This window comes from Trifolium pratense, linkage group LG5 (assembly GCF_020283565.1).
Source record: "Trifolium pratense cultivar HEN17-A07 linkage group LG5, ARS_RC_1.1, whole genome shotgun sequence".
Taxonomy (NCBI): Eukaryota; Viridiplantae; Streptophyta; class Magnoliopsida; order Fabales; family Fabaceae; genus Trifolium; species Trifolium pratense.
Window position 1 is genome coordinate 13029883 of NC_060063.1, and position 24206 is coordinate 13054088.

At 33.3% G+C, this 24206-nt stretch overlaps 3 protein-coding genes across 6 annotated transcripts; 1 reads left to right on the forward strand and 2 right to left on the reverse strand.

The window, feature by feature from the left end:
* The first annotated feature begins 281 nt into the window (after positions 1 to 281).
* LOC123882895 (putative transcription factor bHLH041) lies at positions 282 to 6407 on the forward strand. 2 transcript variants are annotated; one of them, XM_045931543.1, is made up of 8 exons: positions 282 to 845; positions 970 to 1095; positions 1282 to 1402; positions 1505 to 1567; positions 2200 to 2639; positions 2721 to 2874; positions 3532 to 3942; positions 6125 to 6407. In XM_045931543.1, exons 1-8 carry the CDS (start codon positions 718 to 720, stop codon positions 6203 to 6205), a joined length of 1524 nt encoding a protein of 507 aa, XP_045787499.1. In that variant the 5' UTR covers positions 282 to 717; the 3' UTR covers positions 6206 to 6407. The 2 variants fall into 2 exon arrangements, with proteins under 2 accessions (XP_045787499.1, XP_045787498.1); XM_045931542.1 differs by having other exon boundaries at positions 284 to 845; positions 2200 to 2874.
* A 1288-nt stretch (positions 6408 to 7695) lies between these two features.
* Positions 7696 to 14784, reverse strand: LOC123882896 (DNA repair protein recA homolog 3, mitochondrial-like). 2 transcript variants are annotated; one of them, XM_045931546.1, is made up of 8 exons: positions 14508 to 14784; positions 14362 to 14425; positions 13168 to 13385; positions 12738 to 12825; positions 12440 to 12612; positions 12009 to 12155; positions 9979 to 10113; positions 7696 to 8480 (listed from the first exon to the last, which is right to left on the reverse strand). In XM_045931546.1, the coding sequence occupies exons 1-8, from the start codon at positions 14577 to 14579 to the stop codon at positions 8106 to 8108; spliced, it is 1272 nt and encodes a 423-aa protein (XP_045787502.1). In that variant the 5' UTR covers positions 14580 to 14784; the 3' UTR covers positions 7696 to 8105. The 2 variants fall into 2 exon arrangements, with proteins under 2 accessions (XP_045787502.1, XP_045787500.1); XM_045931544.1 differs by having other exon boundaries at positions 12434 to 12612.
* A 1724-nt stretch (positions 14785 to 16508) lies between these two features.
* On the reverse strand, positions 16509 to 20705 carry LOC123882897 (nucleosome assembly protein 1;2-like). Of its 2 annotated transcripts, none has more exons than XM_045931547.1 (12): positions 20533 to 20705; positions 20410 to 20456; positions 20093 to 20188; positions 19433 to 19525; positions 19142 to 19220; positions 19004 to 19065; positions 18707 to 18891; positions 18411 to 18588; positions 18274 to 18317; positions 17926 to 18124; positions 17395 to 17409; positions 16509 to 16916 (listed from the first exon to the last, which is right to left on the reverse strand). In XM_045931547.1, the coding sequence occupies exons 1-12, from the start codon at positions 20582 to 20584 to the stop codon at positions 16848 to 16850; spliced, it is 1119 nt and encodes a 372-aa protein (XP_045787503.1). In that variant the 5' UTR covers positions 20585 to 20705; the 3' UTR covers positions 16509 to 16847. The 2 variants fall into 2 exon arrangements, with proteins under 2 accessions (XP_045787503.1, XP_045787504.1); XM_045931548.1 differs by having other exon boundaries at positions 20410 to 20453; positions 20533 to 20704.
* Between the last annotated feature and the right edge of the window lie 3501 nt (positions 20706 to 24206).

Here is a 24206-nt window from a genome sequence, read left to right on the forward strand (position 1 = left end):
CTACTTTTCTTTAATTTCCTTACTTATATTTAAAAACCATAATTTTTTATTACTTTCCATACTTAAATTAAAAACCCAACCCCTTCTTCTTCTATAGTCCTCTCTCACTCATATATAACATTTTTCATTCTACACACCTAAGCTTGTCACTACTTTTCAATCACTATATCTTAACAAGAACACACCAAGACATTATTTTCATGATCCTTCAACTTCCTTATTCAGGTGGGGCAATTATATTTTATGTCAACTATATATTTTTCTTCTTAGTGGGATCACCCACTTCTCACTACTTTTCAAATTCTTTCTTTTCACACAAAAATATCAATTATCTTGAAATTTTCAATACCAAATATATATTATTTAGAAATATAACTACTAGTACTTTTTGTCTTAGTATTCTTCTTCCATATATGAAGCCAATTCATTCCCTCTAAACATACATACATACATATAAGAGCTTAATGCAATGCATTTCATAGCATATAGCAATAAATTGAATTCAAATGATGAAAAAGTATAATAATTAGCATAGCCTAAAATGAATTCATATGGATGGTTTTAAGAGTTTCTAGGGATTGTCATTGGTTTGCTGGAATTCTTCCTTCGTGAAAAGTTTTGTATGAGTTTGGTTTTGCGGACAGTGTTCATCTTACACTCAGTTGCGTTATCAATAAAATTTAGCAGTTTCAAAAAAAAAAATTAGCATAAAGTTGCATGTACCATATGGAAGGTGTATTTTCTCTTCCTATAGCCGTCAGAACTGAATTTATTCATACTCTAATGCAATCACTTGGAGGATGTTGTTACATTTGTCTTTGGGCATATAATACCATATTACCAAAGTATATAATTTATTTATATGCATACACCTACCTACCTACATTATTATATTCCAAAGTATTTTGTAACATAATTGTGATGGTTGTTGATTGTGCTTAATATTCAACTTGATTTTTTTTGGAATAGTCGTTTGTCCTTCTTGGATGGTTTCTACAATGTGCTAAACAATCAAATTCCAAGTTCTTCTTTGGGAAGTGTAGCACAACAGCTTTTTAATCAATACAGAATTTTATCATTTGATGTCAATGATGAGTAAGTTTATGTAATTAAATTTATATGCTTCTTTGCATCTTATAATAAATTCTTCTAGCGTAATTTTGCCTAAATTATTATTATTATTATTATTCTGTTTTGTATATTTCTTAAGAAAAGTCGTTTTCTAAAGATACGTGATAGAATTTCACACATTTATTATTCGTCTGTTTATATTTTGTTCAGTTGTGTTCCTGGACTAGCTTTTAGGAATCAACAACCGTACCTCGAGCTGCAACAATTGGAACTTTTTGCACTGTCTACAACAGAAATACAGACACAATTCTATCAGGAAGCAAGAATTAAGGTTTGTTGTCCAAGAAACTAAAAATTCTCTAATTATTTTGAGCTTATATGATTGACAAAAATCCGTACAATACTATATGTCTTTTCCCTTTTCTCTTCTCAGACTGCTGTTTTCATGGGGTGCAACAAAGGAGAAATTGAGCTTGGTTTCTTAAATATGTCTCAAGTAAGAAACTATACAAAATTTTTTTATTTATTTTTGTACAAATATATATTATCATTTTATAATATGTAAATGTTATCATTGTTTTAAAATGAGTTCGTTGATGCGCAGTTGCGGTGTGAAATAATTTTATAGTCACAGCAAACATAAAAAAATTAATTTTATAATTATTGAAAAAATTTATAACTTTATTGATAGCTTGATAAAGAATTTTTATTCATAATTTTGCACATATCATTCTCTATCACAAAAAAGAAAAAAATTATTGTCATCTTCACAAATGATTAAAAAATCCAAATGCATGTAATATTCAAGATTGTTAGTTAGTTGCGACTTCAATATGGTCTATGTGGTGGCGATGTGGTTTTTTTGCAGCCATTGTCTGTGAATTCACTTCGTCACATTACAATTGTCGTATGATGCAGTTGTGGCGCCCCCCCCACATCCGCAATTTGGAACCGTTGAATATTATTTTATTATTATTTGAAATGACAAATGGTCATTTTAGACGATTTGAATGTTGTCCCCTATGGTCTCTGTTGTAGATTACAAGGTTAGTACGTTTGGTCAAACTCTTACGTCTGAGACAAAAAAAAATTAATATAACACTACAATTTTTATTTTTGTTTTTGCAGGTTGATATTCAAACAGCACTTAGTAGTTTATTTCCTGAAGATTTTTCAAGACAAACACAACAAATTATTGATCAAAATACTAATCCACCTTCATCATCTTCATCTTCAATGAGATCACTATCAGCAGCAGGTAGTCCTGAATATTCATCTCTCATATTCAACAATATTCCAACTGGAAGAACTTCTCCATCTCAATTTCCACCTGATCATACACATCTTGGAGGATCAATAATCCCTCCAATGAGACCTATTTCAAACACACTACCCCTTCAACTTCAACATCAACAATTTCCTCAAATCACACCAACACAATTGTTCTCTACAACACAAATGAATCATCAAAATGATGCAATAATGAGAGCAATACAAAATGTTATATCTACACCCCCCTCTCAACGAAACTTGCATGGAGTTCATCAAGAAGCTAGTGCATTTGGAAGGTATAGAAATGATAAAAGTCCTAATATAGGGTCAAATTTTAGAAGACAAAGTTTGATGAAGAGATCATTTTCATTCTTTAGAAACTTGAATTTGATGAGATTGAGAGATCGGAGTACTCAAGCGATGCGTCCTTCGAGTAATCAACTTCATCATATGATATCTGAGAGACGGAGGCGCGAGAAGCTTAATGAGAATTTTCAAGCACTTAGAGCATTACTTCCTCAAGGAACTAAGGTACATAATTGATTAACTCATTATGTTGTTTTATAATCTGTGAATTTTTATGTATATAAGGAAAAATATTTTGAAAAATATTGAACCATGACATCAAGACGTTAAGTTTTTTTATGTCTCTACAATTACGATCATAATTGTCCATGCAAAAGATTATATTAATGATAGAAAAGACATGACTTCATTGTTTGTTTTTTCTTTTTTTTCCCTTTCATTTTTACTATTTATGTTAATTATTATTTCATTTCACTTATTAACAAGATAAAAATTGTAAAAACACTCTATGAATCAACCAAGTAAATGATATAAATGAAGATAATAGTCATATTTGTTTAACTTATGTTCAACAACCAACAATATATTGGTTTAGTGAGGAAAAAAAATCTTTATATCAACCGGAGTAGAACTGAATTTAAATTCCTTATGCAAGATCACACGGGTTCGAGTCTAGTGAATAGAAAGAAAAAAAAAAGAAAGAAAAAAAAAACATAGACGAGAGCGAAATGTCACTAAATGTGGCCATCTAAATTTCTCGACTGAGATTTAGTCATCGTCAAACCATATGACTACAATTATACTACTAGTGGTACCTTTTTTAAATGTATGTATGCTAATGATTTCAAACTAATGTCTTGATATTGAACATGATTTGACCAGAAAGACAAAGCATCAATACTAATAACAGCAAAGGAGACATTAAGGTCATTGATGGCTGAAATAGACAAACTTAGCAAAAGAAATCATGAGTTGATGTCACAACAATTGCCAGCAGCCAATAAAGAATCAACAAAAACAAAAGAAATTATCAAATTATCATCAAATGAAAGATTAAACGTGCAAATTTTGCATGTACCAGAATCAAGTTCATTAGAAGACGAGCCAATGATAGTGGATTTGCAAGTGAATGTGATGGGACAAATTTCTCAAGTTGATATGTTGATTAGATTATTGGAATTCTTAAATCAAGTTCAACATGTTAACTTGCTTTCAATGGATGCAACAAATACAAATAATGCACAAGGGGATAATTCCATTCATCAAATTACATTCAGGCTAAGGATTACTCAGGTATGTAAAAAATCATAAATTGTATAAATATCTACATATACACAATTAAGTATGAAATAATAAGTGGCAGATTAAGTATTGATGCACCGTATTATACCATATATTACTTTCTCACTTTAGCAATTGTCTTATTTACATAAGTAAGTAGGCGATATTATCAAACTAGTTTTCAAAAGGGATGGCCGCTTGATAAGTCTATAATTCACTAGTCACTATGATAGTATATAATTGGTACACTTAAATAATTAGGTTTTGAAAAAAGTGGCGGCTGATTATACTTTATGGAAGGATCCTAGAAACCCCCTTATTATGATCATGATGGTAAAACTAATTCTTCATAGTATTCCTTATGTTTCATAATGAGGGTAATTTTGATCCTACTAATAAAAATTAAAAAAAATTAAGCTACTAGGTTTGGTTTAGTGGTGAGGGGTTTGGGTAGTATACTATAGATCATGAGTTCGATACTCAGCTCATTGTAAACAAAAAAAATTATAAAAAATTAATATTTTTAAAAATATTAATCGAAACAAATTTAACATCTTATATGCTGATATTAATTTATTTTATTTATTAATAAAATAATTTGGTCAAAAGTCCTCGTGAGGTTAGCTCAATTGGTAAGGATATCGCACTATATATGCAGGAGTTGGGGTTCGAATTTTAGACACTCCACTTATTCACATGCTACTTCATCAAAATAATAATACGGAGTAATAATAATAATAATAATAATTTGGTGAAAATAAAATATGTATACAATGTACGTGGCCAAATTGGATATTTTTTTTGGAACGAAGAGAGAATATAATTTTAGTAACTTTGGTCAAATCATTAAAAAAAAAAACAATTCTACAAGTTTCTATAAATGGTTAAACTTAAAGGAAGGAGCATGGCAGGTGCAACTTTGTGCTTGCTTGCTTGAGAAAATTAGGTGTGTGTGCTGGATTTTTCACCTTACATACAAAAACAAAAAATTTCAATTCAAAAAGTGAATTCTATTTTGGCAGCCATTAAAAATGAGTCAGCATAGTCACATAGATAGATGTGTTCTTAATTTCTATTATAAATTTGTCTAGTAAAGGAAGAAATGTAAACTTGTGGCATAGTCAGTTGAGTTAATTTATAATTTTGACAAATGAATAACGTCACATTAGAGTACGTTATCCAATGATGTCAATTTGTTTATTGAATTCAAAATTCAAAAGTAGTTTTAAAATATTTGAATCTTTGACAAGCAAAAAAATAATATTTGAATATTTAAGCATATTGTGAGGGTATAAAAAAAAATTAAGCAGTGTTTATCACTCATTTTATACGAATTTTAGTTCAACTGATAGAAATGTCAAAATTATTAGATCGAACATCATGAATCGAATTTAAATCTTGATCTCTCTGGTTTATATGTGTGATTTTCTAATAGTATATCATTTTGAATATGTACTATTTTTTTTTTAACCAAAAAGATGCTAGCTAAGAGCTAGACACCCCAAAATATGATAAAAAGGGCAACAAATATAAATGGAGGGGATAAGAACTAAAACTCCATTAAAAGGTGCAAATACGAAAACTAGACAAACATAGTTGATTCTTAACGAAACTATCTAAAATAAACAGAGGAGTCTCATTCCATTAAGCAATTTCGAATATGTACTAATTTTATTATATAATAATAAAAAATTTATGTATTAACAATCATTGTACCAATTAAACTATACAAATTTGTCATGTGAGTTTAACTCATTTGATAGAGACATTGCATTATATATGTCTAGGTCGAGGTTTGAGCCTCGATCATTCCATTTATCCATCTTAATGATGTAATTTTTAACTACTAGACTAATTGACAAAAGAAAAATATACCAATTTGGTTTGGAAAATCTAATTTAACCAGATTCGAATTTAAAAATTCGCATTTATATGTGTGAGTTTTATACCGTGATTGTGACACTTTATATATAAACTAAATAAAAAAAAAAAAACATTATCAATTTCATTCTTTAAAAAATAAAATAAAAAGGAAATAAAAAACGATTGATGTATATTGCAAGAATTGTGTCCAACTTCATATGTCATCATCATTAATCAACATCAAATTTTACTTTAGAAAAGTACACTACAATATATACCACAAAATAATCTTCATTAGGTAAGGGAAACTAATATTTGGTGGCTTATGCAGGAATGTGAATGGGACGAGGAAGCCTTCCAGGAAGCTGTGAGAAGAGTTGTTGCTGACTTGATGCATTCCCAAGTGGACTAAAATCTATGACTCACATAATCACTTTGTAATTTAATTAATTATTTTTCAGCAGTATCAAATCATACATGGTAGCTGCATGGATGTTTGATGTGTGAGATTCTCTGCCTCTCTAATCATTGGGCAATTTAACAAAAAAGAAATTGGTTTTTATGTAGTATGTTTGTATTGTTTCATAATTAATTAATTTGTTCTATTAAGTCTATATAATTTTCTTTATTGAGTCTATTATTTGTTTTATCTGTTTTTGTTTTAGTTATAATCTGTTTTTCTCTTGTTTTACTAATAAAATTTTAGCATTAAAATATTTAAATAAATTATGAAGGGAGTATAAGAGGTACTCTGACTCGAAATATATAAGTTGTTTGATGTTAAAACATGCCTAAAACTGCGTTTTCCATACTTGTTATGGAATGCTAATTGTGTCCCTTTTAAATGTATTTGCTATTGTTGGGATTAAACCTATTAGATAAGTGTTTCACTCTGAAATTCAATCTTCTTTTGTCCTAGAACCAATCTTAGATAGTATCTCTTATGGACAATATATGATTGATAATATGGGTAAGAATAAGATATGGGAGTTTTTTTTTTTTTTGACATCAAGTGGTTCTAGTCCCCTCCCGATCGCAGTTGCGGGGGATTGAACTGTGGTCCTCCCTACCAAGTTCGGCGCCAATCACCACTGAATCAACTAACGATTTCTTATAAAGTCTAACTTTCATAGTCATGATGCTCTCTTATGCTGTATTTTGCTCAAATTCAGTGTGTATTAGGAAAAGGTTTAATACCTCTAGCTTGAACAATTCTCGAAGGGAAAGTCGTTGATTTGAGTAAATTATTGTTTGCTTCTCTATATGAATCCATGAATAATTTGTATAAATATTAGTTGAAGGATCAAACTTCTCTTCCCAATACAGACAGGGCCCTTCCCGAGTTTTTGGAGGTCATATGCAAATCTAAAAGTGGCCCTTTAATTAAAAAAAATTAAAAATCATCCTCGATTTAAATTAAAAATAAAAATTAAGTTTTTTTTTTTTAGAGAAATTGGACATGACTATTGGGTCTTATAGTTTATTGCAATGTATTAAGTTTTGCATCTCTAATTTGAGTCTCACTCAGTAGTTACGCAGAAAAAATACCCGTTTTACACCGAAAACACTAAGTAATTTGGTTGAAATCAAAGGCTTGTCAACAAATTTCAATTTTTTTAAATCAACTTGCAAATCCAAATTAACCATTACAATCCGTAAGTACTAATTTAACCAGCAAATTGTCATAATTATTTGTCATAATTATTAGGTCGGATATATGTGGTGTCCCAGAATTAAACCCGAGGTCTCCTATTTGTGTGTACGAGTTACATGTGCTATTTATCATTCTGTCTACGAACAAAAAAAAAAATTATCCATCCCATGTATCACAAATAATCCAGTTCTACTTCATATGATCGCCAAGAATAAAACTACCATTCTATGATCCTGATAAACAAGGAGTTAAATGCAAGAGTACCATTGTGTTTAGAAAAATATCAAGTATCAATCACAATGGAAAAAATCATGTAGAACAGAAGCTACACATTGAAGCTTCAAAAAAAAAAACCAATAAGAGTTCTAAACTCGCGGTGACAGTTGTCCACTGCTCGACCAAATGCATACTCTACATATATGCATCAATACTATAATACAGATTGTAGATTAATATCCTTGACTAGCATTGACACTTGATTCCTAACTAGATAGTCACAAAACTTGATTCCTCCTCCACAAAACTTTCACATGGCCTGTAAGGAACGATGTCAATCGAAACAAGCATAGGAAGAACCGGTTGCATTTTAGAGCCACATTCATTTGAGTGCATCAGTTGTGATCAATTCCGCAATCAAAACATAACATAATGTGTGAATTCAAGCTTCTGCAACAATAGCAGCTTCTTCATCATGAGATAACGTTTCTTCCATAATATCTCCATCTATGGCCTGCTGTTCCAAAACTGTTTCTGACTCGGCATTGAGAAGCTTTTCCCTAAGCTTTGTTGTTAATTCTTGTAAGCCGTCGCTGTTGATCAGGTGATTTTTTAGTGCTTCCTTGCCGTGGAAATTCTTGCAATTGTATTCGTAAAACGAACCGCTCTTTTTTATGAATTTGTGTTTTATGCTCAACTCTATAATCTCTGCTTCTCGGCATATGCCCTTTCCAAATTCAAGCTCAAACTGCGCAGTTTTAAATGGAGGGGCGTGCTTGTTCTTCACAACTTTGACAAGAACCTGGCTTCCTAAAATCTGCACCGGAGAATATCATAAATTAAGTTTTCATACGGTAAATTAGACATTAATGCATTCATAACAATCTTAAGATCAACATATGCATAATTCTGCACATGCAGATATTAAAAAGATAAGCAAATGAGAAATGAAACCTATCGAAGATAGCTATCCGCCATTACAGCTACGTTGACAGAGCAACAACTGCTGGATGTGGAATACATTGATTATGAACAATTAAAGAATTTGAATAATAAGCAAGCAAACAACTTCAAATAACTTCTGTTTTTTAAAACTCAGAATTAAAATATTACTAAATCATGAAAACATCATCTTAAATAAAAGTTTATTTGAGGTTATAGTTCATGATGCAAAAATTGGACAAGTCCAATTACCAAAAATGACAGCCAATCTCAAAAGTTTAACACTCACTCATTTGTTCAAGACACAATTACTCTTCTGTATCTGGAGAATACTTCATAATATCTTGATGTATCTTAAAATATCTCATACTAGAAATTGGGAGTTGGGCCTAACTCAACTCTACAAAACCGGCTTGTAAGGTGAGGATTGCCTCTTACTAATAAACCCATGTCCAGGCCAACTCACATCCGATGCGGGACTTCTTAACACACCCTCACGCCCAACACTATTGGGCTTGGGCCTTGGTGGGTGGATATTTGGTGGCCCAATAGCAGGCAGTCCAGTGGATCTTGGAGAGGCTCTGATACCATCTTAGAAATTGGGAGTTGGGCCTAACTCAACCCTACAAAACCGATTTGTAAGGTGAGGACTGCCTCTTACTTATAAACCTACGTCTAGGCCAACTCACATCCAACGGGAGACTTCTTAATAGTTTCCCATCATACAATATCTTTGACTATCTCAAGATTATACTGATTAATTTCCATATTTCTTTATTACTATCTCTTAAAAACTATTAGACACCTTGCATTGGTATAAATAAGGGTCGGTGTTTAGGCTTTTTACTTTAAATGAATCATATCAAACCATAATCATAGTTCAAAACATTTATTATTTCCAATCCCCTATTGCAAACCCTGTGACTTCAACGTAGATTATTTGAAACCTTAGTTATGAATCCCCGATTGCAGTGCAGCATAACCAACAAAAATGTTATAGCAGAACAGTGGATACCAGATCTATACAAAAAAATTATGATACAAGATAAATAATTTATATTATGCATGTATAAGTTGATTATAAATAAAAATCTACCCAAAATTTAAGACATTCATAATTAATAATCAAAAGATGAATCACAAGAAGAGGAAGATGATGGGATTAGTAGAATGAAAATAAAAACTAGAACAATGTGATGTGAACAATAAGTGTGACAGAAGATGCTGATGCTAACGAGGATGCAATGCAATAGCTTATAGCACTATAGGCTATAGCAATGCCATTGTAAACAATCGATAATTCTGGTTGAAACCGTTATATTTGAACAGGCATGGCAATAAGCAATAGAAGAGAAATGATAGATGAACTGTACCTCTTCACCCTTCTTGACAAAACCTATTCTTTTGATATTTAGCCTCACAGAAGAATAGAACTTCAATGCATTGCCACCACAAGTAACTTCAGTAGGCCCTCCGAATCCACCAAAAGTAGAAATCTTTGACCTTACCTAGAGAAGCATAGAAAATAGTTCCCGTAATTATAAGACAAGATTTTCCCACAGATAATATGAATAAAATTAATTAAATATACGAAAAATAGAAGATATTTATATTCTTACACAATATCTAAATAAAAATAATAAAAATTGCATGTCAAAACATCACGAGGAATCATGTAGGCCTCGCATAGCATGGTAAGCTCAGCCTCCACAACATTACAAAATTCATAAACCAGACAATGATGATCGACACACCAAAAGATAATCAGGAAATCTAAAATACAATACAACTGTTGGGTTTTTGTATGTTGGCTACATTTTGCAAAAACATCTTTTAGCCAAGTGTTGAGACATATATGCATACATCATGTGTTGAGACAGATGTACGTACACATTGGAACAACACCTGTGTGTCTGACTGTGCGCCAGCTGGTTTTATTATTTTACATTCAATCTTTCGAAGATTTGATTGAAGAATTATTTCGTGGTTTCTTACACAACAAGGCGCACGTGGTCTATTGTTTCTGAAGGCAGCCGAACCCTAGTTCTATTTTCTAAAGGAATAAAATAACTTTTAGAAAATATAATATTTGTTTCAAAAATATATCTTGTGAAGATTGCTGCAGAAAATATAAAAGATTTATTTCAAATAAATCTTTGTGCTTCAAGAAGATTAGAAGATTTAATTTTAAAATATATTTACAACAAATATATTTATGGGAGGAATATTTTGATGCAAAGAAAGATTTAGTAAAAATATATTTTTCCTCTAGGAGATTTCTTGGAGCTGAAGCATTGTGAAAAGCCCACGAGGCTGTGCTATATAAAGGGTGCTGCTAACCCTGTTTTAGACAACGAAACTTGAAGCTAAAATAGAGTATCGAAGATATAGTCTTTTAAGGGTTTCGTGTCTTTGAGCCACTCTCTAGGAGAGTTGGTGTAAAGTGAACCACTCGGGCTGTGAGATGGTCACCGTGTCCTCACTCAGAAACCTGTAGGTAATGAGTTGAGTATATTGTACTTGGAGAAAGCTTTTAAGCAACTCCAAATTGTGAACTTAGTCGTTGGCTAGGTGTTAATTTCATGGAAGTGTGTCTTCTATCTGTTCAGAATTGTTCCGTTGATCCAATCGCCCTCTGTGATTGAAGAGGGATTGAGGAGGGCCTCATACTTAGGTGAGTCTTGGGTAGAAAGTATAACACGGGTAGTGATTAAGTGAGGAATTGTAAACGAGGGAGTTTAGCTCCGAATTGATACTATTTAGTGGACTTTATCCCTGACTTGGTATGCCCCCAGAGTAGGCTGTTGTGCTGAACTGGGTTAACAATTCTGGTGTGTTGTTTATGCTTTTCAGTATATGTTTTTAATGCATTGTTTTATTGTTCTCTCTGTTAAGACAAGTGTTACGACAAGTGTCTGAACATCATGGACAACACTTGTCTACCGTGTACCAGAATTTCAACAACAATACATTTCATCTGCTTATTTTAGGTCACTGTCGGCAATAAAATCCATGTTCCTTAATATCCATAAAATCATTCTGCCACTAGAAGCAGCACGAAATGTATACGGGTCTGGTGCCTTAAGCTTTTGATTTCTAATGTTCAAAATTTACACATTGACTAAATTTTGCACAGAACTGCGTTAGCTGGATAAATCACCTTGGCTATAGGACACTAACCAAGCGCAAACTCAAATATTAAATGAAAACTGAACCACTTTTTACTCGGACTAAATATATTGTTGATGTGTCAGACTCATAGACCAAAATGAAATTAGTAACACCAGACTAACCCTACACAAACTTATGGTTGTTACGGATTCTAATTGATCCATAAAAAAATGATATGCAAAACTCAACCACGGGAAAATTTTATGACAGCGCAATCAGTAAGTGTGGCTACCTGATTTATAAAAATCAATATACACTGTGAAAGCGACAAGGAGTGGCACAATTTCCGAAGAGCCTGGCTCATCAACCTAGCTTGCATTGCCATGTGAGCATCACCCATCTCACCATCAAGCTCACCTTTAGGAACAAGAGCAGCCACCTATAAGTGGAGACATGGCAAAAAGTTAAATGCATTTTCTCAATTATAACAAAACACCAATACATGATACTAACGCAAAATGGGGAGTTAAGAATTTCAGTGTCTATGCCACAAAAAAGTGTTGCTTCCAGAACAGGATCATCATCACATATTTCAGGACACCGAGAATTTATCAAACACATCATTAAAGGCACAAAAGTTACAACAGAATTATTTCATCACCTACACACACACAAGGGATGATTAATTAAAGGATTAAAAAGAAAGAAGTGTCTCACACTTACGCTATCGACAACAATTACATCAATCGAACCACTCCGAATTAAGGTATCCACGAGGCTAAGTGCCTGTTCACCACAATCTGGCTGTGAAAGAAGCAAGTTCTGGGTATTTACACCGATAGACTCTGCAAGTGACTTATCAAGTGCATGCTCAGCATCAATAAAGGCGCAATAGCCTGCATATACAAACTTACCGATTAAGAGATTCTTAATAAGTTAACCGCAGTACAAAAATTATACATTCCTGATTGTCAAGTATAAGCATTCCAATTATCACTTCAAAATAGCATATAAACAATACCTCCTTGCTTCTGTGCCTCTGCAATCACATGCAAAGCAAGAGTTGTTTTCCCAGAAGCCTCTGGACCGAATATTTCCACAACGCGCCCCTGCAGACATCACAGTTACATATAATAAGCAGAGCATAACTGTTGCATAATGAAACAGAAGATTGATTTTCTATTCGCCTTTTCTCAAGTTATATGTGTATATATCAAATTATACTTGGAAACGAAAATGCTAAGTACCATCTCACAACCAGAAACATATTTTCCAGACTAAATTATACTTCTCCAAAGCAAATATGCAAAAGAATTGTGGCAAGAAACTTAACAAATTGAGCCAAAATTAAAAACTTTTATCATCAGCAAGAGCAACTTATTCACTATATATTAAAAACAAAAGGTCCAATGTTGGTTCAGGTGCAAGAAAAGTAAGAGATATGAGGATACCTTTGGAAGACCAAAGATTCCTAGGGCTATATCAAGAGCAAAAGAACCAGTTGACACTACAGGTACATTTTTGGGTGAGACAGTACGACCAAGCCACATGATAGATCCCTTTCCAAATGTAGAGGTGATCTGATCCATGGCTTGTTGTAGGGCTAAATCTTTCTTAGACATGTTATCTTCACCCGAGTCACTTCCATCTGATTTAGCGCGCTTCTTACCTAAGTACATGAAAATGAAAAATGTTGTGAACAAAAATCAGCACTACATACACAACAAACTAGCAAAATCAAATAGTTCTATTTTTTCAGTTCCAGTGTAGTTCACATAATACTAATAAAACAGCAACAAATATCTAACAAATTCTAGACTAAATACAACAAAATGAATAAGTATCACTAGTTCATGTCACAATGTTATATTAGAGTCATTACACCATTAAGCCGAAACCACAATGAAATCCACGGCACTCACTAAGCCAACCTATGAAACACGAACACCACACATGTAGACACTCACAAAGCCAACCTATGAAACACGAACACCAAGCACGTAGACGACACTCACTAAGCCAACCTATAATGAAACACGAACACCACACATGTAGACACTCACAAAGCCAACCTATGAAACACGAACACCAAGCACGTAGACGACACTCACTAAGCCAACCTATAATGAAACACGAACACCACACATGTAGACACTCACAAAGCCAACCTATGAAACACGAGCAGTCGAACACCAAACACGTAGACGACACTCACTAAGCCAACCTATAATGAAACACCAACACCACACATGTAGACACTTACAAAGCCAACCTATGAAACAGAACACCAAACACGTAGACACTCACAAAGCCAACCTATGAAATACGAACACCACACACATAGACACTCACTAAGCCAAACCTATGAAACACGAACACCACACACGTAGAAACGACGCGAGTAATGTAACTCGTTATGAAAACGGAAGTGGTTGAATGTTATGTAACTCGTGTGTTGGTGACACTTGTTAGCGAGACACCAGACATGTTTTCAATCTGAAGTGTTATTGTTACATATTAAGCCAACACCCTATTCAAGATTGTTGCAATTTCAAATTACAACAACAAAAGCGACTTGTTTTCAAATGCAATTATTGAGTTTTAATATGAAGCCAAAAAAATAAGAAAATTAAGTTTAAAAAAACCTTTATTAGTTGAAAAGCTCAAAACTTGAGGTGTGCCCAATACTCCATTTTTGAAGTGTTGGCGCTGCAAGAAAAAGGGTAAATGAATCAATCATTGTTCATACACACAAATTCAAAATACAAAAAGGGTAAAAGCAACGAGTTACCGTTGGAAGGCCATGGTTGAAGAAAGAGCGATTGAGGAGAAAAGTGTTGGCGCTTCGAAGTAGCCTCGCCATTGAATAGGAACACAAAAATGAAAGCTCAGTAAAAAATCTATTTGATTTTATGGAAATTGCATGGAGAAATGGACCCTGAATTTGAGTTTGTTTAGTTATTAGGGTTTGTTTAATTTCCCTCCATTTTTAATTTTCCATTCTCTTTCTCAAAAGAGGAAGAAAATACCATTTGTGTGTAATGTGGGTATTGGGCTCATAGCATGTTTTTCTAGAAAAATACTTCTAGGAATTTGCTGTTTTTCTTTTGTGTCCCCAAATTTCTTTTTTTTTTTTTCTTTTCCCTTTTGTATACATAAAGGTTTAAAGGTTTAGCGGCGCAACTATGTCCGTCTATCTTTTATTTATGTGTAATTATTTTTTATATATATAATATTGTTTCTAAAAAAATGTTTTGTTTTGAATTTTATTTCTGATAACATTTGAACATTTCTTCGCCATTCTCATTTTATTCATCGTGAATAAAGTAAAAAAATTTCAATAAAATTATTCAACCAAAGTGAGTCCTAAAACTATTTTCTAGTGAAGACAAAAGATATAGTTTAAGAGGGATATAGTTTCTGCAAATTTGTTGGTTTTGATTACCTTATTTGAAGCTATTTTTTAGCTATTTCCATGGTTTATTTATTTACCATAGACGCGGACAAGGTACTTTAATTTTGGAGTTGCATGACCACCTACACTTATAATGCTCATTTTTTGCAGTGATTGATAGGTTTTGGAGATACATTATTTTTCTTAAACAAAGGGTTCAACCATAAGAATGGTACCGCTAGTAGCTATGATCTACCCTATTTGGAGTGAAAGAGGAGATCAAACTCATCATACAATATAATAATGAATTGGAAATGTGATAATATTATGAACACACGATCAGATTAGCAAAAGGTTAAACAATTCGAAAAACAAAACTCACACAAAAGGGGATTTTACTGCCAAAAAGCAAACCCGAAAGACAAAATTTGAGTATAAAACGATTGAGAGAGAGAGAGAGAGAACCCCCTTCATACGGCTGAAATCCATAAAACATAATTGTTTGCAATTGGTGTCCTCAAATTAATTGTTCTTTGGGCCAAGTACCAAATCTTAAATAAAAATAAAAACAGTTGTTCATATTGTCAACCTCTATGCTAAGAAGTAGCAATGTCTACTATGCAAGTTGTTTAAGTATTGCACAACTCACGAATATTATTATAACGAATACGAATTACATACTCCATAAACTAGTCATATAGTTATCTTACGCCTACTAGTGAAACTATTATTATGGAGCTATTATTTCATCAACCACATTTTATATTATGAAATAAAGTTAATTAAATTAAAAAATTAAATACCAATTTTTATTCTTATTTTTGACAAAGAAATACCAATTTGTTTGAATTGTGAATAACCATACCAATAACACTTATATTAACCACATTCATTGAATTTAATTTATACTCATTCCATTGAATAATTCTGCCATTGCACCAAACACATGAGGCTAGCAACACACTCTTTAACAAACACAATTTAACACACTATCTTCTATTGATTAAATTTTATATAGATCCCGTAAAAATTATATGGGTCCACATTTTTTTATGGGACCCATGTGAATTTCAACCAATAAAAGAGATTGTGTTAGAGTGTGTTTGTTAAAGAGTGTTTTGCTAGCATTATTCTTCAAATAAATTCTTTCAAATTCATTCTCCAAGTGTGTCAACTGTCAAGAGACCAAATTATATATATCAAAAATAATTTTCCTAATAATTATAAAATAAAAACATTTTTAAAAACTGTAGTTAGAAAAGTAACACCTTATTTTATCTTTGATTTTCATCCTCACAACTTTTCCACAAACGACAATGAAAAAAAACTCCCAATTTTGGCAAAATATTGGTAACTAAAACTGAATACCAAAAATAAAATCAGAACATATCCATGAACTACGAAAAAATCACAACTTTCCATCTCACACAAAAACTTGTCGCAATGATTTGCTAATGAGTTTTTACCAGAAATTTTGGTAATAATGAAGCATAAACTTTAAGTATCTCAGAAGGAGGCCTATAAATTTAAGTACCAATAAATCACAACACCCTTGACTATATAACTTCTCTCCAAAAGGAGAGAGACAAAAAAGAGACTCAATAAATTCAGACCATAAGATTGAGGGGAGGAAAATGAATTAAGGACCATGAAAAACCACATGAAATTGAAACCCTTTTCATCAGGCACTAGGACCCCAAAACAACTTTTAGCAGCACAATACTTTGATGAAATAAACTATTGCTGCTTGCACTCTGGTGGTCTTTCTCCCTGCTGACCATCACCAACCTGAGTTATTCCGCTCTTCTGAAAATATACAACACAAAATGGAAATCAGGAATGCTGTCAATCGTGGATCTCAAAAGCAATTTGTTCAAACTTTGCTATGTTAAAGTGTTATTGCCACTATTTGACAGCAGTACTAAATAGCTTATGGCAGAACATTGTTGAAAATTGAAATTTTGCTTCGCTACCGAAATTTTGCTACGCCATAGCACTACTATTGGTTGCTATTTGACAACATTGAAATAAAGACAATCTTTTAGCAAGAGAAGTACCACCACCACACTCTTTGACACATTCTTTTTGAGATATTAGTTGAAATCTATGTTGGTCCCACCATTTTATAATAAGGTTGGAGACAGTGTGTCAAAGAGTGTGTTGCTAACATGAAGGCCAGCACTCCTCGTGTTATCAATTCAACATCAAGAAAACAAATCCAAAAAGAAAGAATGTGTCTCTAATATGATTTCATTACAATTACAAAGTTAAAATATAGCCTTACCTTACTAGCAGATGACTGCAGCAACGTTCCAAAGGAAATTAACAACACAAGACAGGGAAAAAAAGCAAGTTAATTCGAGCTCAAACTTCAAATAAAAAATAAATAAACCAACAATTCAGCACTTCAAAATTGCAATTTATTTGAATTCTGCTACGCTACAGTCTAATAACGCCACTATATAACAGCACTTTGTATTGAATAGTGTGTCGCGGAACATTGTTCAAATTCTGCTACGCTATAACACTATAATGATGCTATAGTTGCTATTTGACAACAATGAAATATAGACAACGTTAGCAAGGGGAGCGCTACCAACACTCTCTTTGAGAGACTCTTTTCAACAACCACTCTATTATTAATTGAATTTTATGTGTTAAAACATTTTTTTATGTGGTATGGAGCCAATAGTGGACAGTGGAGAGTATCTCAAAGAGTGTTGATAACACTCCTCATATCAGCAATACTGCATCAGGCAAACAAATTCAGAAAATATACCAAGATTTCAGCACTTCAAATAAATTGAGATTATACCTTCTTTTTAGTCTTAGTGTCTTCCTCCTCTTCATCATCATCCTCATCCTCCTCTTCATCCTCCTCTTCATCATCGTCTTCACCATCGTCGTCTTCATCCTCCTCGTCATCATCCAGGTCTCCAAACTCCTCTCCCTGAGCAGCTTCCCCGGTAAACCAAGACACGGCATGGGGGATGATCTTATCTCTTATTGTCGACCTGAAGAAGCATAGAAATTCATTTAAGGATACACTCAAGATTACAAATTCAAAAAAGCATCATGAGTCAACAGTTATACTAAAACAGGATATGAGCATGATACAGGTTGGACACAGATTAGACAACAAGAAATATGCAATTAAGCTTACCCAATGTCATAGTCTTGTTCCATCTGATTCTGAAGTTCCTCAGCCTGTTGCAAAATAAATTATATTGTTCAAGCGATAGTAGGCGGAAATTTCAAATTTATATTTAGCCTTGAGTTTATTTAGATAGCCTGCCATACCATATCTTCATCAATGTCTTCATCATCTTCAGGGACTTCTGGAGGATTGAAAAAGTTGAAGAAGCTTTCGCAAGTTTCAGTTTTGGTAATTGGCTTAGCATTCTTTGAACCCTTCTTGGGCTTTTTCTTCAAAACCTTTTGAGTCAGGCATTTTCCAGGAAGCCATTCAATTTCAGTCCTGTAAAACCAAAATGCAGCATGTAAACATTATTCATGATCAAGCAGATACTTTGACAATATTCTAAACTATGGAAACTAACACCAGAATAGCATCAGGTAAAAAAAAAGCAGCTTACCCAATTGCTTTCTCCAGTATTGGTTCATCCTCGTCAACCATATGATATGTCTTTGTCAAGACCGAGTTCGAAAAGTATGGATTGGAATCGAAAAAGAAATCAAGCTTGAATCCTTTTGGGTCATCGATCCTGGTCCACTTGATATCTTTGAGGAACTTTAGAGCACCTTCATCGCGCTCCGTAATCTAGTTTGTAGAGAAGCAGGGAAAACATCATTACAAAAGTAAATTATATGGCTTAAAAAACTCAAGCATTTAAGGGAAAGATGTTAGCAATTGAACCCTGTTTTCAACCTACCTCTTCAGCTAAGACATCATTGTTTTTCATAGCATTGAGCCAGAATGAAGGCACTCCTTTCTCTGCAAAAGTCACAAGAAAATTGCTGAAGATAAAGAACTGAAACAATGAAAGTGTAAGGTGACAGTTCCTAGTTACCTTCAGCCTCGGCTGTATCGGCTGTAGCTTCAGCTGTTACCCCTTCCACTTCAGAAACACCATTCACAATGTCAAAGCGCTGCATCCATTCATATATAAGGCAATTGATTAAAATATTACATCAAACATTTCCATGTAAAACATATTATAACTTTAAACTTAAATAATACAAAAATTAAACATGATTAAATTCGACAGCGGAACCAGTAATGTAATGTCTGTCTCATTAAATAGCATCATGTCTGATATGCTATTTTCTCTATACAATTAATTAAAGAATCCTCAGGATACCTTTAGATACAATGGTTGATACAATATTTGGTATTTGGCTTCAAGAGCAGCTCTCTCTTCCAAAAACTTCGCCTCCAACTCATCATGTTCACCCTGTACAGTCACTAAACAATTTCAGTAGCTAATAAAAAAAAGCAAAAACAGATTAATATAAAGGGAAGATTAAGTACAAACTACAGATTCATTCAACATTATACAAGGGTGAAAAGGTTTATTCACAGAGAACAAGCTCAAATTTGCAACTAAGAATAAAAGCTATTTTAACAACACAAGAAACATAATCAGGGTCAAATTTTCAAAATTTATAAAATAATAGATTAACAAAATGAAATAATGGAATGGTCTTTCAGTCCAAATAGATTTCCAATTCCCACCGTCCACTAGCAGGGAAACCATTTAAAGCCAGTTAAAACCCAATGTTTTGCCCTGTACAAACTGGCACAACACATAAAGTGGCACCAAAAGGATTCAAACCTGAGACCTTGAGAGTAGCACACTCCAAGGTCCGACTCCCAAGGCTTCACAATCACAACTAGGTCAACCCATGTGGGTTCAAATTAAACAATTAAGCATAAAACAACAACAAATTCAAAAATCCAAACAACCAACAAAAACTAGCAAGAAAATCAAAACAAAACTAGAATAATTTAGTGAATATACCTGAATCTCTCTGAGAACCTCAACACGCTTCCTGACAACAGGGGACAGACTCTCTAGAACATCAGAGTGTTGCCCAGCAAGGCTCTGTATCTTACTCTACAAACAAATCCAACAGAAAAACAAAAATTAATTAATAAATAATAACTCAACAAATCATCAAAACCCAAACCAAAACAAAAACAAACAAAAAAAAATGAACAAAATTAGGGTTTAATCAAATTAGGGTTTGATCAAAATTAGGGTTTAGATTAAACTTGACGGTCTAAATTAAAACATGAACAAAACAAATTGAGTAACTGATGAAGAAACACGCAAACCTTGAGAGCGTTAACTAGGTCAGCACGATCCTCTTCATTGAGTGCTGCTAAGAAAAAATCAAAACTAAATTAAAAAAAAAAACAGAGAGATTAGGGAAAAACGAGTGTTGAGAAAACGCGTACCAGAACTGAGATCTGCGATGTTGAAAGCTTCTTTGTTGTTGTTAGTCGTCATTGAGAAAGAGGAAGAAGAAGATGACAGCGGAAAAGGGATAGAGAGAGAGAGAAAGGGTTTTGATAAAATGTGCTGTGAGCGTATGAAAAACTGACTCTAATCCTATGTTTCCTTTCCTCCTTTTAAAAGCCCTTCTCCCTCTCTTCCTTATTTAATTATCATAATTAGGGTTTCCTTAACAATCATTATTTTATTTTTTCCCAAACTAAACTTGATATTTAGTTTTAAAAATAAATTAAAATTGAGATACAGTTGGTTGTATTGTATCATATGTATCAAGTAAATTATTAAATTGAATTAATCTATGATTTTGTGGACACTAAAGCCACTATGTTTGGTTTAGTGGTGAGAAGTTTTGGTAGTATACAAGATATTGTGGGTTCGATGATCAATTCAATCGTAAATAAAAAATAAAAAATAATGCTCCCTCCTTTTCTTTTAAATGTCATTTAGAAGAATTTTTATTTTTAAAAGGTACGATATGTCAATTATATCCAATAATTTCACTTCACATTTTTGATAAAATTGAATGGTGAGAGAAATAGTGTATATGTTAAACTTATCTATTACTAATATATTAAAATTGATTACCATCAAGTTACTAATTTATCCTTATTTTTTTTAACCATGCTGCAAGTTTTATATCTTGCATTGTAGTTTCACTAAACAATAAAACAGAAAATGTTCACCCCTCTCTCCTCAAAACCTAGTAGTGCCTCCCTTCTTCCAATCCCTCAAATCCAAATTTTTTTCTTTTTAAATAAAATGTAGATCTATGGTTGTGGTGGTGCGATGAACTCTCATTCCGCACCACCTCTCATCTCAACTATGTTTTTGGGTTGTTTTTTGTTTCTTAAATTTTCGGCAGCTCCACCACACTGATGTCTCGGAGGTTTCAATTTGCACTGTTTTGTGGGGAGGTTAGTGTTGCTAATGTCCTCCTTCGTTTTCGTCTTTTTTTTTTGTTTTTCCGCGTTTTCTACTGTCTTGCTTCCGTTTGTGTTATGTTTCTCGGTGGTTTTTTCTTCCGTCGTGTGCTTGTTTTTTCTGTTCTTGGTTCCGTTGTGTTCTGATTCTCGATGGGTTTTTTTTGTTTCTTTCGTCGTGTCCTCGTTTGTTTTGTTCTTGTTTCTGTCCAATCTGTTTCTGGTGGTTCTCGGTGTTTTTTTGTCGTGTTGCATGCTCCTGTGTTGAACGGCTATAGGCGGTGGCTGTCATTGTTGTTGTTGGCTTCAAATTGGTTGTGGAGTTGCCTCAATGGTGGTGTTCGATCGGTTGGTCCATCGTTTTCTGTCATTGTTATTGTTGGCTTCAAATTGGTTATGGAGTTGCCTCAATGGTGGTATTCGATGGTATGATAGTGGTGGTTGAAGACTGTTTGTTGGTGATGACAGTCAATTATATGATGTTTTTAGTAGTAATTTAGGGTAGTTTTAATAACAACTGAAACCTACAAGCAAGCAAATACCTGGAAAAGTGAAGTTACTTGGCACAAAAGCAAGAAAAGTGGAAAAAGCAGCAAAAAAGGGAAAAAAATGTAATAAACAGCACAATCCATCGTACCTACGATGAGATCCAGCGTGGCGCAATGAGAAGGCGGTTTAAATTGAAGAAAATCTGCAACAAATCTTTCCTATCGTACCACGATGACAAGTCATCGTGGCACGATGAAAGGCTGTTAAAGAAAGCAGAAAATCTGGAGAAGATCTTGAAGTAGCAAAGTTTTTCACAAGAAAGGGGGATTGAATTGTGAACCTATTAAAATTTACCTTATAAAAATATAACTCAACAGAAAGCGTTAGAATGATCTCAGAACGATCTGGTTAGCAGTAAAACAAATTCAAAGTGAATTATGTGATTAGTGTTTGCAGAAAATAAAAGATAAGAGAGGAGAGAATCAACACACAACAATTATACTGATTCACCCCCTAATAGTATGGGTTACGTCCAGTCCCTCGCGCTTCGTGAGTATCCACTATAATCTTGAGATACTAGTAATCTCAAATTACAAACCTCCTCGATCTAAACCAAGATCAATAACCTTAAGCCCTACAAGCTTAATATCTACCTCAGTCCTACAAACTAAGGTGTCACTCAATCAATAGTTACGTATTGACTTGAGCCAATGTTTTACAATGAATTGTTCGGATCACAAGCTTTCAAATGAAGAGAAAATCAAGTTGAGAAGCTAATAGAAGAATACACTCAGTTCACTCAATGATATACTGATCCAAGTATGTGATGTTAGAGAGCTGGAGTAAGAGTGGAAGAGTTTAATGACTTGGTCGAAAAAGACAAGTGTAGATGTTGAAATTTGTAGTTGAAACTCTTGAATCTTCAAAGCACCCAAGTGTGCTATTTATAGATGTTGTTTGTCCTTTGTTCCGTGGTCTCCAAGCAGGTTGGAGTGTTGCCAAAGACTAGCCGTTAGTCCTTTAAAAGATCAGATCAAATATTATTCAAATAATATTTGATGAGAGAGAAGATGTTTCTTAAGAACATTCTTAGAATGATGATGTCATGAGGAGCGTGAGGTTGAGCATCTTTGAGCTGTATGAACTTGTTCTCCAAGAACAAGCACTGTTGAAGCCTTGGAAGATCAATTACAACAGCTGGATGCAGCTGGAGAGAATCTTTCGATCAAGAGCAGAAAGTCTGCTTGATTTTGGAACGTTCTTAGATCGTTCTCCCAGAGTATTTTCTGATTCTTGGCCTAGATCAAATAGAGAGATGTGCATTGCTTGTTTTGATTTCGTGGGCCTCAAGATATTCATGATGATCATATGATGATAGCTGGTCTTCTTATCCTTTTACTATTCATGTGTACTTGTAAAAGTACAAGTAGCTTTCCATTGTAGATCAAGATCATAGTGAAATATATTTTATGAAGTCCTTTGAGAAGTACCATTTCAAACTTGTTGTCTCCTTTTCATTGGTCCATAAATGTCTTCAAATAATCTTTGAATAGAGCATGTGAGCTTGAGAAATAAATTGTCAAAGACATGTTCATGTTTATTCCTTAAACATGACCAAATAGGAAGCTTTCTTTTGCTATCATTTAATCCTTGCTTTAAATGACTTATATCCTGTAGAGATTTTCTTCAATAAAGTCCTTTGCAAAAGTGCTTATTTGTCACTTGTTCAGATGATATCAATTAAGTGCTTATTGTTGATGTATAGCTTTGCACGTGAGAAAAAGTGCAGACTGGAGAATGTTCTTTGATCATTCTAATAAACTTGCAGTTTTCAATCAATTTAAGTGTAGTGATATATAATGAATGAGCTTTTGTTCCTGTCTATATTAATCACTCAAGAGCACTTGTTAGATCACAAAAAGATCAGAATTCACTTAAAATATAATTAAGATGTTTGTTATCTTTAAAACATCAAATTAGGATTTTGCCTCAACAGATCTTCCATCCTAGCACGATATGATCCATCGTGGCCACGATGAGGCAAAATTACACGCCATTGTGGCCACCGGTGGTGGAACCAGGAAAAATATTGTGGGTGGGTCGAAAATTAGTCAATCTATTTTTAAATTGATTTTTTTTGTCCCTCTATTTTCATATGTTACAATTTTGGTACAAAAATCTATATTTTTACTATAAAAGTTATGATT

Bases quoted from the DNA above. Each gene is read 5' to 3' on its own strand.
- LOC123882895 (XM_045931542.1), top strand. From the start codon at position 718: ATGTACCATATGGAAGGTGTATTTTCTCTTCCTATAGCCGTCAGAACT. The intron at 2,875-3,531 runs GTACATAATTGA...TGATTTGACCAG, and splicing joins TACTTCCTCAAGGAACTAAG to AAAGACAAAGCATCAATACT. The intron at 3,943-6,124 runs GTATGTAAAAAA...TGGCTTATGCAG, and splicing joins TCAGGCTAAGGATTACTCAG to GAATGTGAATGGGACGAGGA.
- LOC123882897 (XM_045931547.1), bottom strand. From the start codon at position 20,584: ATGACGACTAACAACAACAAAGAAGCTTTCAACATCGCAGATCTCAGT. The intron at 19,526-20,092 runs GTATATTCACTA...GTGACTGTACAG, and splicing joins AGGTTCTCAGAGAGATTCAG to GGTGAACATGATGAGTTGGA. The intron at 19,066-19,141 runs GTAACTAGGAAC...TGACTTTTGCAG, and splicing joins CGATACAGCCGAGGCTGAAG to AGAAAGGAGTGCCTTCATTC.
- LOC123882896 (XM_045931544.1), bottom strand. From the start codon at position 14,579: ATGGCGAGGCTACTTCGAAGCGCCAACACTTTTCTCCTCAATCGCTCT. The intron at 12,156-12,433 runs GTGAGACACTTC...CTCCACTTATAG, and splicing joins TTGTTGTCGATAGCGTAAGT to GTGGCTGCTCTTGTTCCTAA. The intron at 10,114-12,008 runs GTAGCCACACTT...ATGCTTCTCTAG, and splicing joins TATTGATTTTTATAAATCAG to GTAAGGTCAAAGATTTCTAC.